General features: G+C 33.1%; 1 protein-coding gene across 4 annotated transcripts in view; it reads left to right on the top strand.

The window, feature by feature from the left end:
• PPM1A (protein phosphatase, Mg2+/Mn2+ dependent 1A) overlaps window positions 1-9,323 on the top strand; it is a 52,850-nt gene extending 43,527 nt beyond the window's left edge. For all 4 annotated transcript variants that reach the window (XM_003831639.6, XM_034937642.3, XM_034937644.3 and 1 more), the window contains 3 exons: window positions 47-155; window positions 1,635-1,692; window positions 2,693-9,323. In XM_003831639.6, coding sequence (XP_003831687.1) covers window positions 47-155; window positions 1,635-1,692; window positions 2,693-2,722 — 197 coding nt within the window. In that variant the 3' untranslated portion in view covers window positions 2,723-9,323. The remainder of the gene's footprint in view (window positions 1-46; window positions 156-1,634; window positions 1,693-2,692) is intronic.
• The last annotated feature ends 3,738 nt before the right edge of the window (window positions 9,324-13,061 follow it).

Consider the following 13,061-nt stretch of genomic DNA (forward strand, 5'->3'; position numbering starts at 1 on the left):
ATTAAATTTGGATAACACTTACAAAAAAAGTACTTCTGATTCCCAGAAATCATAAAGAAGCAGGGGGAAGGCGTCCCCGACTTAGTCCATGTGATGCGCACATTAGCGAGTGAGAACATCCCCAGCCTCCCACCAGGGGGTGAATTGGCAAGCAAGTAAGTTACATTCTGTACACTCTTATGCTTTATGTCAGTGTATGAAAATGTTAGGTATTCATTGATAAAATGTTTGTTTGCCTAATTTCTGAACTGATGCAGTTATCTGTGTTTTAACCTGTGATTTCAATTTTTTTTTAGTATTAGAATATCTAGAGTTTGTTTAGACATAGGTATCAGTATCATTGTTTGTAACTAATTGCAGTGAGGGTTGTCTTTATTTGAAGCTTGGTTGGCATTGATTTCCTCATAGAGCATAAACGAGATAATATACTGAAAGAACTTTTTAAACTAAATTACATAGCACTACATAAAAATTTACAAAATTCTAAGTGTCATTGTTAGTAGTAGTATGATTTGGTCAATCCCTGAGTAACTTAACACCCTGAAAATTCCCCTTCCTCATATGGACCATGTTTCTATGCCTGATTTTCCCAGTATTTTTGGTTGTTGATTGCTGGTTAGTTGGTTTTAGGTGTCAGGGAAGAAGATAGAATATATTTCTTGTCTTTTCCCTTTCCACTTTAGTTCATAGAATTGGACTACTTTGTGTTAAATATTAAGCTTACATCTTTACATAATAAAGTGGAAAATTCAAGCAATTCCAAGGGTTAAAACATTTTTACCTCAAATATCCATATAATTGACTTACAAACATAAAACTTACAAATACCTTTGGCTTGAATTTGGATATAGAGTAAATGTGCTAAAACTACAAGTGAAGACTTCTTGTACTTACAGTGAAGATATATTATTGACTAATTTTCTCGATTCTCTACTGTGTTTTGCAAGTGTGACCATGTTTTTTGTAATCACTAAATAGTGATTGTAAAAGTTCCTGTTTGAAGCTTTTATTTTTTGGAAACTTTTTTTTCCATATGACTTTCTATGAAACGATCTATAAAATTGCTTCAAGTCAATTTTGGAAGTAGGGAGACTATAACTTATAAATACACTACAGATTTTTAATAAAGTGTTACTCAAAACTAATTCCTAGACTTGTCATGGAAATGTCTTATTTGACATTTCAGTTTTAATAGAACTTTTAAAAAGGGCATTAAGAAAAGTAGAAGCTTAAATATAAAGTATAATCTGAGACTTCAAAACTACGATGCAACTCAACTAGCTTATGTTAGTATTATATCTTAAGAATGGCATTGCCATTGATGACTCATAACCATTTAAACCAATTCAAATGGAAGTAGACTATATAGACTTTTTTTTTAATCTGTAATTTTTAGCCTTCTATTAACTGGGTTGGTAGAGTGTTATAACACATTTTAGAGTAGATTCACCTCTGCTTTAACATAGGAGCCCAAATATCTTAAAAGTGAGGCTCACTATTGACAGCAAGAAATAGAACTAAAATAATTTCTGAGTATAAGATTATCTTAGAAATTTTAATAAACACCTGGTTATGAGTTACTAAGCAATATTTTGCTTTCTGAAGAATTAATTTTCTGCATTTTTTACACTTAGGAGGAATGTTATTGAAGCCGTTTACAATAGACTGAATCCTTACAAAAATGACGACACTGTAAGTAGCATTTTAGCTCCCTCTGCTTTCCCTTCCCCTCCACTCTAAATGCATATCCTTCCTACCTGTTTTTGCAGAGCTGTTCACTGTACCCATTCTCTTACACACACCCCTGATTGATTGCTCTGAACTCTGCTTGCTCTGATCTCTGCCTGCACCACAGTTCTAGTGATTGAGGACATAATCATGGTGAGTGGCCACCTCTCTCAAAAAAGAAGAAAGTCCTTTTGAATTATTCTAGATTTTTTAAGTCTTTACAAACAATCAACTTCAGAAGGTTTGCCTCCACTACATGGTTTTTTTTTTTTTTCCCCCGAAGTTGGGACTATCTCTACTCAGAATATTGTCTTATTCTGAGTTTTGTAAGCAGCTGCAGCAGAACTTCGGAATGTCTGTCTCCACTAAATAGTTCTTATGGTTGGAAATACCTTTGTCAGGAATCCTGAAGTATATACTTCACTTAAATATTAGAGAATTGTTTGCATAAATAGACATTAGAATGCCATACTCTCAAGTTAAGTGTTCTATTGCAATTCTGTTGTATGATGTTTATAGAAAAGTGATAACTTAAAGATCATGTGGGCACAGCTCTGAAATATTTTATGTATTGCATTATGAAGCTTCCTCACATATTACTTGAGTTCTTAATCTTTTCTGATGCATTAAAGGTTTATAAAAGTGGTATTCGAAAACTGTATTGGATTTCATTAAAAAAATTCTTTTTAGTAGATTTATTGATTTAGTAATACATTTGGACAGCCTCATCATAAAACCGCATTTCAAATATTTTCCAAAACAAAACAAAGGATTAACAATTCTTTGAACAGATTAAACATTGCTATTTCATACGTACACATATATACTTATATACTTTAAAAACATTTATATTCTAAAAGTCATCTTTACAGAACATTATCTTTCTCCATTATCCAGAAAGTATGGTGTATTTTGGCACCGCTAAATTTTAACGTTGTTCCTTATTTTGCTTCCTTTTACAAAGGACTCTACATCAACAGATGATATGTGGTAAAACTGCTCATCTAGCCATGGAGTTTACCTTCACCTCCAAAGGAGAGTACAGCTCAACTTTGTTGAAACTTTTAACATCCATCCTCAACTTTAAGGAAGGGGATATGACATGGGTGAGAATGATTACATCAGAGAACTTCAGCAGTACAACAGCTAGCCCAGAACTGATTTTTTTTTTTTGTTTTTTGTAAATTTGAGACTTATGTAAGCGTGATTTCAAACCATAATTCGTGTTGTAAATCAGACTCCAGCAATTTTTGTTGTATGATTTTGTTTTTTTGTAAAGTGTAATTGTCCTTGTACAAAATGCTCATATTTAATTATGAACTGCTTTAAATCACTATCAAAGTTACAAGAAATGTTTGGCTTATTGTGTGATGCAACAGATATATAGCCCTTTCAAGTCATGTTGTGTTTGGACTTGGGGTTGGAACAGGGAGAGCAGCAGCCACGTCAGCTACACGCTCAAATGTGCAGATGATTATGGAAAATAACCTCAAAATCTTACAAAGCTGAACATCCAAGGAGTTATTGAAAACTATCTTAAATGTTCTTGGTAGGGGAGTTGGCATTGTTGATAAAGCCAGTCCCTTCATTTAACTGTCTTTCAGGATGTTCCTTCGTTGTTTCCATGAGTATTGCAGGTAATAATACAGTGTATTCATAAGAATCTCAATCTTGGGGCTAAATGCCTTGTTTCTTTGCACCTCTTTTCAAGTCCTTACATTTAATTACTAATTGATAAGCAGCAGCTTCCTACATATAGTAGGAAACTGCCACATTTTTGCTATCATGATTGGCTGGGCCTGCTGCTGTTCCTAGTAAGATATTCTGAATTCCATTTTATCAATAAAGCTTGATTTAACAAACAAGAAACTTAATCATGTATGTGTAATTCCTCTTTTACCCTGGCCTTTTAAAACACTGTGCCGTTGTAATGAGACGTTTCTCATAGGGAAAGATGTTAGTCTCTTTTAATTGGACAACACTGTTACTCAAGGCATAGATGAAACTGTTTCCTTCCATTAGAAAGACTAAAAGATTTAATTCTTGGTTGTACCTTAATCTATTTTTTAAATAGGTTTCTTTCAGGCTGCTTATTTTTCATTAAGATGTGTATCAGCTTGGATTTGCCTACTGTTTAATTAAAATAATTGTCAAAGTTTGACAATCTAACACTCTATGGTAGGGGTGTGTGTGTGTGTGTTTGTGAGTGTGTGTTTGCCTGTGATTTTTAATTGGCCCATGTCTTTAGAATCCAAGTGGTTAAGATGTATTTGTGATTTGAAATATAGCATGTTGATAATATTTAGCTGTTGGCCTTTACAAATAACTTTCAAAGCTTAGGGAATTGTAGATATAAAAATAACCTAATTTAATTTAGGCTTAAATTCCTCTGATTAAGCATGTGAAAGTAAGTTTTAAAATCTGTCGCATTGAAAAGATTACTGTTCCGTGCCCTTCTGTATTTTTGTCTCTTTAGGTTGAATATTGTATTTATCACCATGTAATCATTCAGTAGGCAGATTCCCACTAGAAAACTGTTAAAATGTAAGACTAAAATACAACATTGAATACAAAATCAAAATTTTGTGTATAAAAACCAGTATAGTCCATTTTGTTATATTTGTTTTTTCCCTAACTTGGAAATATACATATTTGTATATATAGCCTTAAAATTAATGTAAAGTTAGGGGAGTAGTGGAGAAAGTAATGTGAAATGTCTCAGATTTAAGTAGTTAAATACCAGCAAAATCTTTTCATTATCCCTCTTATTTTGTGAGGTGATTAAATGTAACTTAATTGTATTTAATTTATATCTTATTCCAGCATGAATGAGGAAAAACTGAAGTACTATTTATATTTAGAAATTCATATCAGTTGAAATTACAGAACCAATTCCATACTTACAATAAATACTTAATGTCTAAATCTGTGGTAGAGTGCGAAGTATGATAATGTTCTAAGTTATGGCTTTGCAAGCATCTAAATGTGCATTTAGTGAATACCAGTGCTTCTAGTATAGACTAATTACCAGACATACTGGTACTGAAAGCTAAATCCCTATTATAACAAACCAGTTCCTTAATATTTTAAGTAGACTGACAACTTTAGTTCCAGAAATTGCAAAACTTTGAACTGGACTGTGTAATCTTTTGAGATGCAAAACTTAAGTCACAAGTAGAGTATGTGATGGAAAGCTGTATTTCGAACCATAACAGCATATTTAGAGCCTTTTTTTTTTTGAGTCTTTAAACAAGAGAAAATTAAAATATTCCTGTCAAAATTATTAGTATTGAAATTAGGCTTGGAAACGAGAGAGAACCGTATTTGAGTGATGTGAGAAGACTAAATCTTTTCCACATGAGTCAGCACTGCCATACTAATAATTTTTTTACTATAAAAATACAGGAAGGAAGTATACATTATAACAGCAGACTGTGTGTGTTCCTGATTCCTGGAGGTAATAGTGGGGGGAAACCAACCATACTTTTTAAAGGCACTTTTGCACCTCTATTGTGCACTTCACTCTTGTACCACTTAAATTCTTCACCCCCATCCCCTTTTTTTGTGCTAATTAGCATCTCAGGGCAATGCCTCAAAAATGTTTGATGTGTTCTGTTCTTTGGAGGGAAAAAGTTCTTATGTGATGATAATATAGTACTCAAAATATACTTTTATCATTTAAATGTCTTATTTGCTGCTATGAATAGGAAATAACATTTTGTATAGCAGGCTCTGTTTTACCCTAACATTAAAAAATTTCACTGATCTTTCTTTCATTAACAGGGTAGAATCTCCTAATTTCCACTTTCTTGGGAATATACTTTTATAGACAATAGAAGCAGTTCTCAATATTAGCATATACTTTAAAAAATCAAAGTGATAATTTAATTCAGCTTTGGAAGTATCTCAAACATATTTTTACTTTATAGTGCATTAACTTGCTTCTAGAGTACTTAATGCAACTGCTCTAGCCACTTAATTTTTTATACTAATCTCAACATTAAGAAATTTGGATTAAGTAATAAATTAGTTATGTAATTCAAGTAATCTGAATTACAGCAGTACTTTTAGTGATCATTCATAGGACTATATATTAACCCAGCTAATAACTCAGTTTTTTTACAAAATGTTTCGAGTATTATTGGTAAAACACTGTTCTAGGCTAAGCACATTGGGACTGTAAAGAAATGAGTAGATCCTTGGCTTCAAGTTTACATCTGGACAATTTATAATCTAGTGTATGTTAGTATTATAACTGGATCACTCATCAAAAAAATATATATATATCTATTGCCCACCTGCTATCTACCAGGTACTTAGCTGATCAAGGCAGGCCCCTGCCCTAAAGACCTTGTTTATACTTCCTTTACTCACCTGAAAACTGTTCTCCAGTTTATTTTCTTCTCTCTAAAGTTAAAGAGTAATTCAGAAGAAAATTTTGCTTAGCATAAGAATAAAATTGGACCGAAGAGGCTTAAGCCCATTCAGTATCCTTGATTGCATTTATCCAACGGCCTTTATTCTTCCTGCTGACAGCAGTAACTCAGAGGAATAGGTAATAGATTTCTGAAAATTATCCAGCCATGGAAATGTAGGTGGGGTTTGAGTTTAAGGCATTTAAAAATGTAAATATCTCTAGCTAAATTTATCTTAAGTAGAACTCTGTGTTTTTGTAACACACTGCCAGTGTTAATATCAAATTTTAGCCAAATTATTACTATGTGTTTTAATATTTTAAAATAATTTCACTGCCCATCTTTACTGGACAAACTCATTTGGAGTTCAACTTGTGATTTCTGAAAGAACTGATGAAATTGGGTACAGCTTTTTTTCTCCATTTTTCGTTTTGTTTTAATTTTGAATTTCATGGTATATACTTTTAGTTCAAACTCGGCTGTTTGTACAGTATTGTATTAGGATTTGGTATTAGAAAAGATGTGTAAATATCTTAGTATATAATTGTTTCTCATTTGAGGTTTTTCTTCTAAGGGACCTTAAGGAGTTTTATATACTTTTGCTCACAGAAACTGCTAGTGAGATTACCATTTTTTGAGTATCTAGTCTTCTAGTTTTTCTTTTAGGCATTAGGAAGCCTTCTTTAGAGTTCAAATTTTAGAAGCCTAATTTGCTCTTACTTCCTTCAATTATGTGCCATGTGTTTTGGTTTGTATATGTTTTAAATTGTATATTTCCTTGGAATATGCTTGAAATATTTAAGAATACATTTTCAAAATGTATAATACTGTATTGTTTTGTTGATCAGAATAATAAGTCTCAGTTAAATGTTTGTTATTACTGATAGTCAAAATGCTCAATAGAAATGATGAGAGGCATTGGTTCCAATTCATTGTCAAATGAACATTTTCTAATTTTGTTCACAGATTCTTTCCCTTTCGATTGTTCGGTATGTTAAGATAGTGGCTTCTGCTCTCACTGTTTTCCTATTTATATTACTAGCAGGTAGGAGTGCTAATTAGAAAAACTTAGATGGTATTGAAATTACAGTTGACAACTTATATTTTTATGAGATGGAGAAAAAAGATTAAGTTGATATAACAACAAAGTTGACGTTTTTTTCTTCCTTATCCTGCATGAAATATTGCCCTTGTTTCCTCTACTTTCCTCTTGGTGTTTTCTCTTTTTTTCAAACAGAAACAGGCCAATTCCATTTTCTTGAGCAAGAAAGCTTAGTGTGTTACTTCATCAAGGCCAGCTAATACTGTGTTAAACCGGGCTGAAAATGAGAAAACTTGGGAGATGGAGGAATGGGGAAATGGCAGTGGGATGGGTAGGGAAGGATTACTCTTAATTGTTTTAAAAGCCATAGGAAAGTCTTCCTTGTACCTGGCTGTAAATTTATAAGAACTATTGTGTCACATAAACCAACAAGAATCAACCTTTGCTGCTTCAGATAATTTGATTTTTCTAGCAAGGAAATTAATAAGTTACTGATTCTTCAGCATAGAAACAACTGAGAAGAATTAATGCAATGTTTCTTCACTAGAAAACCCAACCCTTCATTTCTTTTCATTGCTCCAAAACCCAGTTTTCAACTAATGGTTTTCTGATTAAACTAAATGTTTAGAAAAGTTGTTTAGAGTTTTTCTTTTTCTTTTACATAGTCCTCCTGATCCAGTATAAGACTATTTAGTAATGTGCATTTGTATGGTACTATCTAAAGTAAGTTAGATTGATGTAAGAGATTGGGTAGCTGCGGAACAAAATTAGTTATATCCTAATTAGGTACAGTGAATGACACAAAATCATTTTAGCAATGCTTAACCTTTTGGGGTCACAGGTGTTTTGAGACTGACGAATCCTAGGGACTTATTTACCCAGGAAAATGCATATATAACATACATATCTCCCTAAAGTTTACAATATTGTAGTGGTTCATGGGCCCCCTGGTTAAGAGCCCATTCTAAAGTACAATAGGGCATCATCCCTTTTCTTGCAAAGCCCAAAAGTATATTTCTAGGGCATGAAAATAACTTGAGTCTATTTTAAGGAATTGTTTCACTCGAGGTAGATGGGGGGCCTGGCTAGAATCTGACATTAAAATATACTTTTTAAAAAATATTATATTTGGGGTGGGGAAAGTGATTAAAAGGTGAAAAAAAAACATAGTATTCAGAAGTTTTGGAGGTTAATGTCTTTCTCTAAGATTTGCCACTTTAGAAATTCAACAGAAAAGAGGTAAAACAGAAATGGAATGTATCTGGAACATTTTTGGCCTCCATAGTGCAGATATACTATATTAACAAGTAATACATTTATTTACCTGTCAGATCTCCAGGTTTTAAGATTTTGAGCTTTCTAGTATTAGGATTCATTAAATGTTCAATTCATTTCATATTCTAAGGAATTAGGTTATTTACTTACTAATTCAGGATGTTAAAATAACATCCAAGACGGACAACCACCACCAATGCACACAGTTAATGAGATTTCTAAAATATAATAAGTACAATGTAACAAACGTATAGAATTTTGCATTTGTTGCCAAAATTAGATGTTTAATGACAGCTTATTTAATTCCCATTTGTGGGACTTCTGGAACATAGAAACCATTGTCTTACCTGGTTATCCCTTGACTAAATAGCATATCTGCAGGAAAATATCTTGTTTGTAGTGATATGCCCCAATAGTGATTGATTTCACTCTTGAAATGAGTTATATCACTTAATTTGTATAAATGTTATGAGTGGAGAGACATGTACATGTTAAAAGCATGTTGCATTATATATTCATTTTTTAAACTCTATAAATGTTAAGAATAATATAATTGCAGAAATATTTTTCTTAAATACAATGTGTAACAAAATTCTCCATAGCAACTCACCCACTTTGCAGTTTATGTGATCCACACTTTTAAAGAAATTCCATAAATGTATATTTTGTATTATGTATTATTTCCTGGTCCAAAGAAAATATGTGAATTCAGTTCTAACTTTAAGAATGTACTGTTTGTTTTCAAGTTCATTGAAAAATTGCATTCAGCCTGTGAATGGTTGCAGATTGTATGTTAGATGAAAAGTAGAAATAATTTCTAGTTTGGAAAACTGGTGCCACTAAATAAACAGGCAATTACATAATGTGTGTGTATTTATGATTGTTTAATATTGCAAGCAGCATTTTTATTCCAAGAAACGTGGAGAATTTGAAATTAGCTGTTGGAAGACCTTAAAAGAATTGTTTTTTTCAGCTGAGAAATAAATCTGATAGGATTTGAACTAGATTTGTTCCTTCCTAATTTTAGGAAGTTTACTGAAAGCCAAAAAGTTTGAGTTGATGGTTATTGTCATGAAACATTCCAGAAATAAAGAAGCCAGAGTAGTTTCTCTTTGGTAAGAACATTCCCATTTGTCTGTCTTCTAATAGATGATTACTCCCTTGAAGAGTTGAAATTGGGAATTGGGAGTGGTCTGGGAAAGGACTTCCTCACCTAGTATCTGTGGTATAGTGCCTGCTTCAAAATGGCACTTAAATGTGTGTGTTTCTAGGATGCAGAAAGGAGGTGTTTATTTCCTCTGCCAATTCTGATCATTGGCTATATTATATCCTGTGTTCATTCATGTCTGAAAGTGACTTACAGGTTTAATTGATTCTAGTCATGGCTTCCATAATTAGAGAATTTTTAGAGTTGAACTGTTAATAAAAGTGAAATTCTGTGAGCTGCAAGAGCTCATTTTGTTTATTGTAAAATGTGTAATAAAACAGTAATGAAGCTTCATAACCAAAGGTAAAATATCTTAGAACTGAGTAAGGTTAAGTAAGGCAAATAGGGTTTTATTTTATTTATATGTAAGTGGAACCTCTTCACTCATCAAATTGTATCATGCAGTTTTGTTCATGGGTTTTTTTGGGTTTGGGTTCCCCCTCCACCCCGCTTTGGAGCTTTTCTTTTGAATGTTGAAGCTACTTTAAGTTGTTTTATTTCTTTTTTCTTAATTTATTACTGAGAAACTTACATTGGAGTGCCCTTCTCTTTTTCCTTTTTTATCAATTAATAGTTCAAATTAAATTTCCCATCACTTAATAGCTCAGATTAAACTTCTCATCAAGTCAAATTTTATTCTAGTTGAAAAGTGCTATATTTTTTGATAAATTACCCTGGGAAATTGGTTTGCATGCCCTCTATAGAACTTTGCTTACTTGCCACAAAACCAACAACTTACCAGATGTTGGTAAAAGATTTTGCTCTGATGGCTGCCTGTTGTTTACATGAGCATTATATGTATTTCTTCTGATATGCTATCTAAGGTGATTCAGAGTGCCTAAATAGTGAATTAGCTAAACATTCAACATGTTCCTGTGATAGTTTAGATACAGGCTTGTGTCTTCCAGACCAAAGCACTTCTCTATAGCTGTACAAAAGTTTTTCTGGAAATCAATTTGAACTAGCAAAATTTACAATATTTTGATTTTTGATCTACAAAAATGGCAGTTTTATCTAGCTTAATTTGTTTCTGAAATTAGTTGTTATTCTTGAATGATCAGATTGCAAGTCAGTATTTGGTATTTCATTATTTATATTTTAAGTCTTTTAAGAACTGGATGAGAGGTTTAAAGAAAAGCTATATATATTTGGACAAATTGCCAAATGTAAGGCTGGATAATATACAAATGTATACAGATGCTCTAGCATTAGGTCAACATCAGTATGAGAAATGTTATTCCAGCAGTGACTGGGAAAGGAAAGGATGCCGAATTTAAGTGTTCAGGGAGGAATATAATAGAGACTAAAGATGGGGGAAATGATTTTAAGGATTTATTTTGAATTACATAATTGAGGTGAGTAGAGAGCTCCTTTCTAATACTTTATTGGGGTGTTGACATGTGGATCCAATTTAGTCTGTGACTTAGAGACATCAGTGAGTAATTCTCTGAAAATAATTGTTCCTTAAAGTGCAGTCTTTGTTAAAGGTGGCTGAGGGCTCTAACTTTGTTCTAGGTGTCAACTCAAACTCTGACTTAGGCTACGGCCATGCTGCACCTTTTCTAAATATATTTTTTGTATTTTATTTTACTATTTATGTCTGCCTTGGTAACAGCTAAAAATTACCTAGTATTTTAAAGGCAAAGCATTTGCTAGAAGAGTGTAACTGTTCTGGGTCAACGGGATTAGATGTGTACCTTACATTAGCATACTGAAACCATTCAGGGATTGTTCTTCTAATTCTCAGTGTGACAGTCTTGAATGTATATTTGATTCTATTAATATTTAATGAAAATATTTTTGTGAAGAGTCACTGTATATCATAAGAGCAGAGCTATTCTCAATTATTTTAGCCATTGAACTTTTAACTGCTTACTAACAATGCTGAAAGGGTTTTTTTTAACTAAAAGTTTCCAGAACAGTCCTAACAAAAAAATTTTCTAGTGATTGGATACAGTGGAGGCACATAAGTGACTTTTTAAACTTATTAGGCATAGCAAATAAGTCTTCATGTACTTGGTATAAATTTGACTTTTATAACTGTTCACCTTTCCTGATGTATTTTAACAGACATATCCTGTTGCAATGATCCTTAATAAAATGAAAGAGATCTTAGCATTTGGTAAGACTAATGAAACTGCTTTTGTGCCTAGATCACAGAAAAGAAGCTCCCTGGGTATCCTTCCTTAGAATTTACTTTTATGTCTGAAATCAGGATGCTTCCTTTTTGTTGTTGTCTTCTTTGTTTTTGTTTTAAATGTGTGGTCCCCAGACCACATTCTGTTTTAGGGCTTCTGTAAATACTCTTAGGAAAGTAAGTCATGAAATTCTGCCTCCTCGAATTTCATAAAGGATTTGTTTGCCATGTGCTCTGTCCTGATTTTTGCAACATATCAAATAAGCCAGACTGTTGAATGACAATCTGGTTTTAAGTGTATTACATATGCATGTATAAATATCCTTGTTTGGGGTCAACTCTACAGTGACTGTCAGTAGTGTTATTGGTTCAACTTGACCTTCAGAGGTTTCCCTGCTTCACGACCAAATGGATTTGGCATCTGACAGGACCGCAGTGTCAGTAAAAGCTTCATCCCAAGAGGAGCAGGGTTCCAAGAAGGAAACTTCCTGGAGGGCAAATCTCCATAATTTGAGATAAGGAAGAATACAGTAGCAATTTTTGAAGATCATGTGGTCGGTTCTCTGAATCTCTTGGAACTATCTTTGATATTTTAGTTTCTTGGACTGAATGTCACTTTTGTTCAAAAATCCTTTGGGTATAAAAATTTGGATATGTGAAAATGTACTTTTTAATCTTAGAATATGTGATTTTCTTGGACTTTAACTCAAAGTCATTTAATGAAGTTGGCATTTTTCTGTTTGGCAAGGGAGGAAGAGGAAAAGGGAAGGTGGAAGAGGGGAAGAAAAGGAGATAAATACTAAGGGCAAGAAAGGAGGGTTGTTTAAAGTGAAAAACAAGGTATGTTTTTTAAAAGGAAAATCATATTTTTATGAAATTAGGCACCTTATAAATCATCCTTATGTTTTATAGCAGTCTCTAATGCATCACTGGTTGGAAAATTAGTCATGTCTCTTCCCCACCCCCCCATCCCCCCATTATGTTTTTAACTCTCCCCTCCAGAGGGGTGAGTTAGGGGGAGGAGGGAATAATGCAGCTTTGATTGTCAACTGTCTTAGGTTTGATTAGGAAAGCGATTAAAATGAGGTTTAAAATAAAGGATTGCAGATTTCCCTTCTGTTGTCAGTTCCCTGGCTTCTCTGAAGCAGTGGTTTTCAACCTGCCAGCAAGGTAGAGTGACCTGGGAAGCTTTAAAAATCCTTTAGCAGTGAAGGTTAAGTTGGAAGGTTCAACTGAAAGTTACCCCTCCCCTCATCC

The sequence above is a fragment of the Pan paniscus genome, chromosome 15, assembly GCF_029289425.2.
Source record: "Pan paniscus chromosome 15, NHGRI_mPanPan1-v2.0_pri, whole genome shotgun sequence".
Classification (NCBI taxonomy): Eukaryota; Metazoa; Chordata; class Mammalia; order Primates; family Hominidae; genus Pan; species Pan paniscus.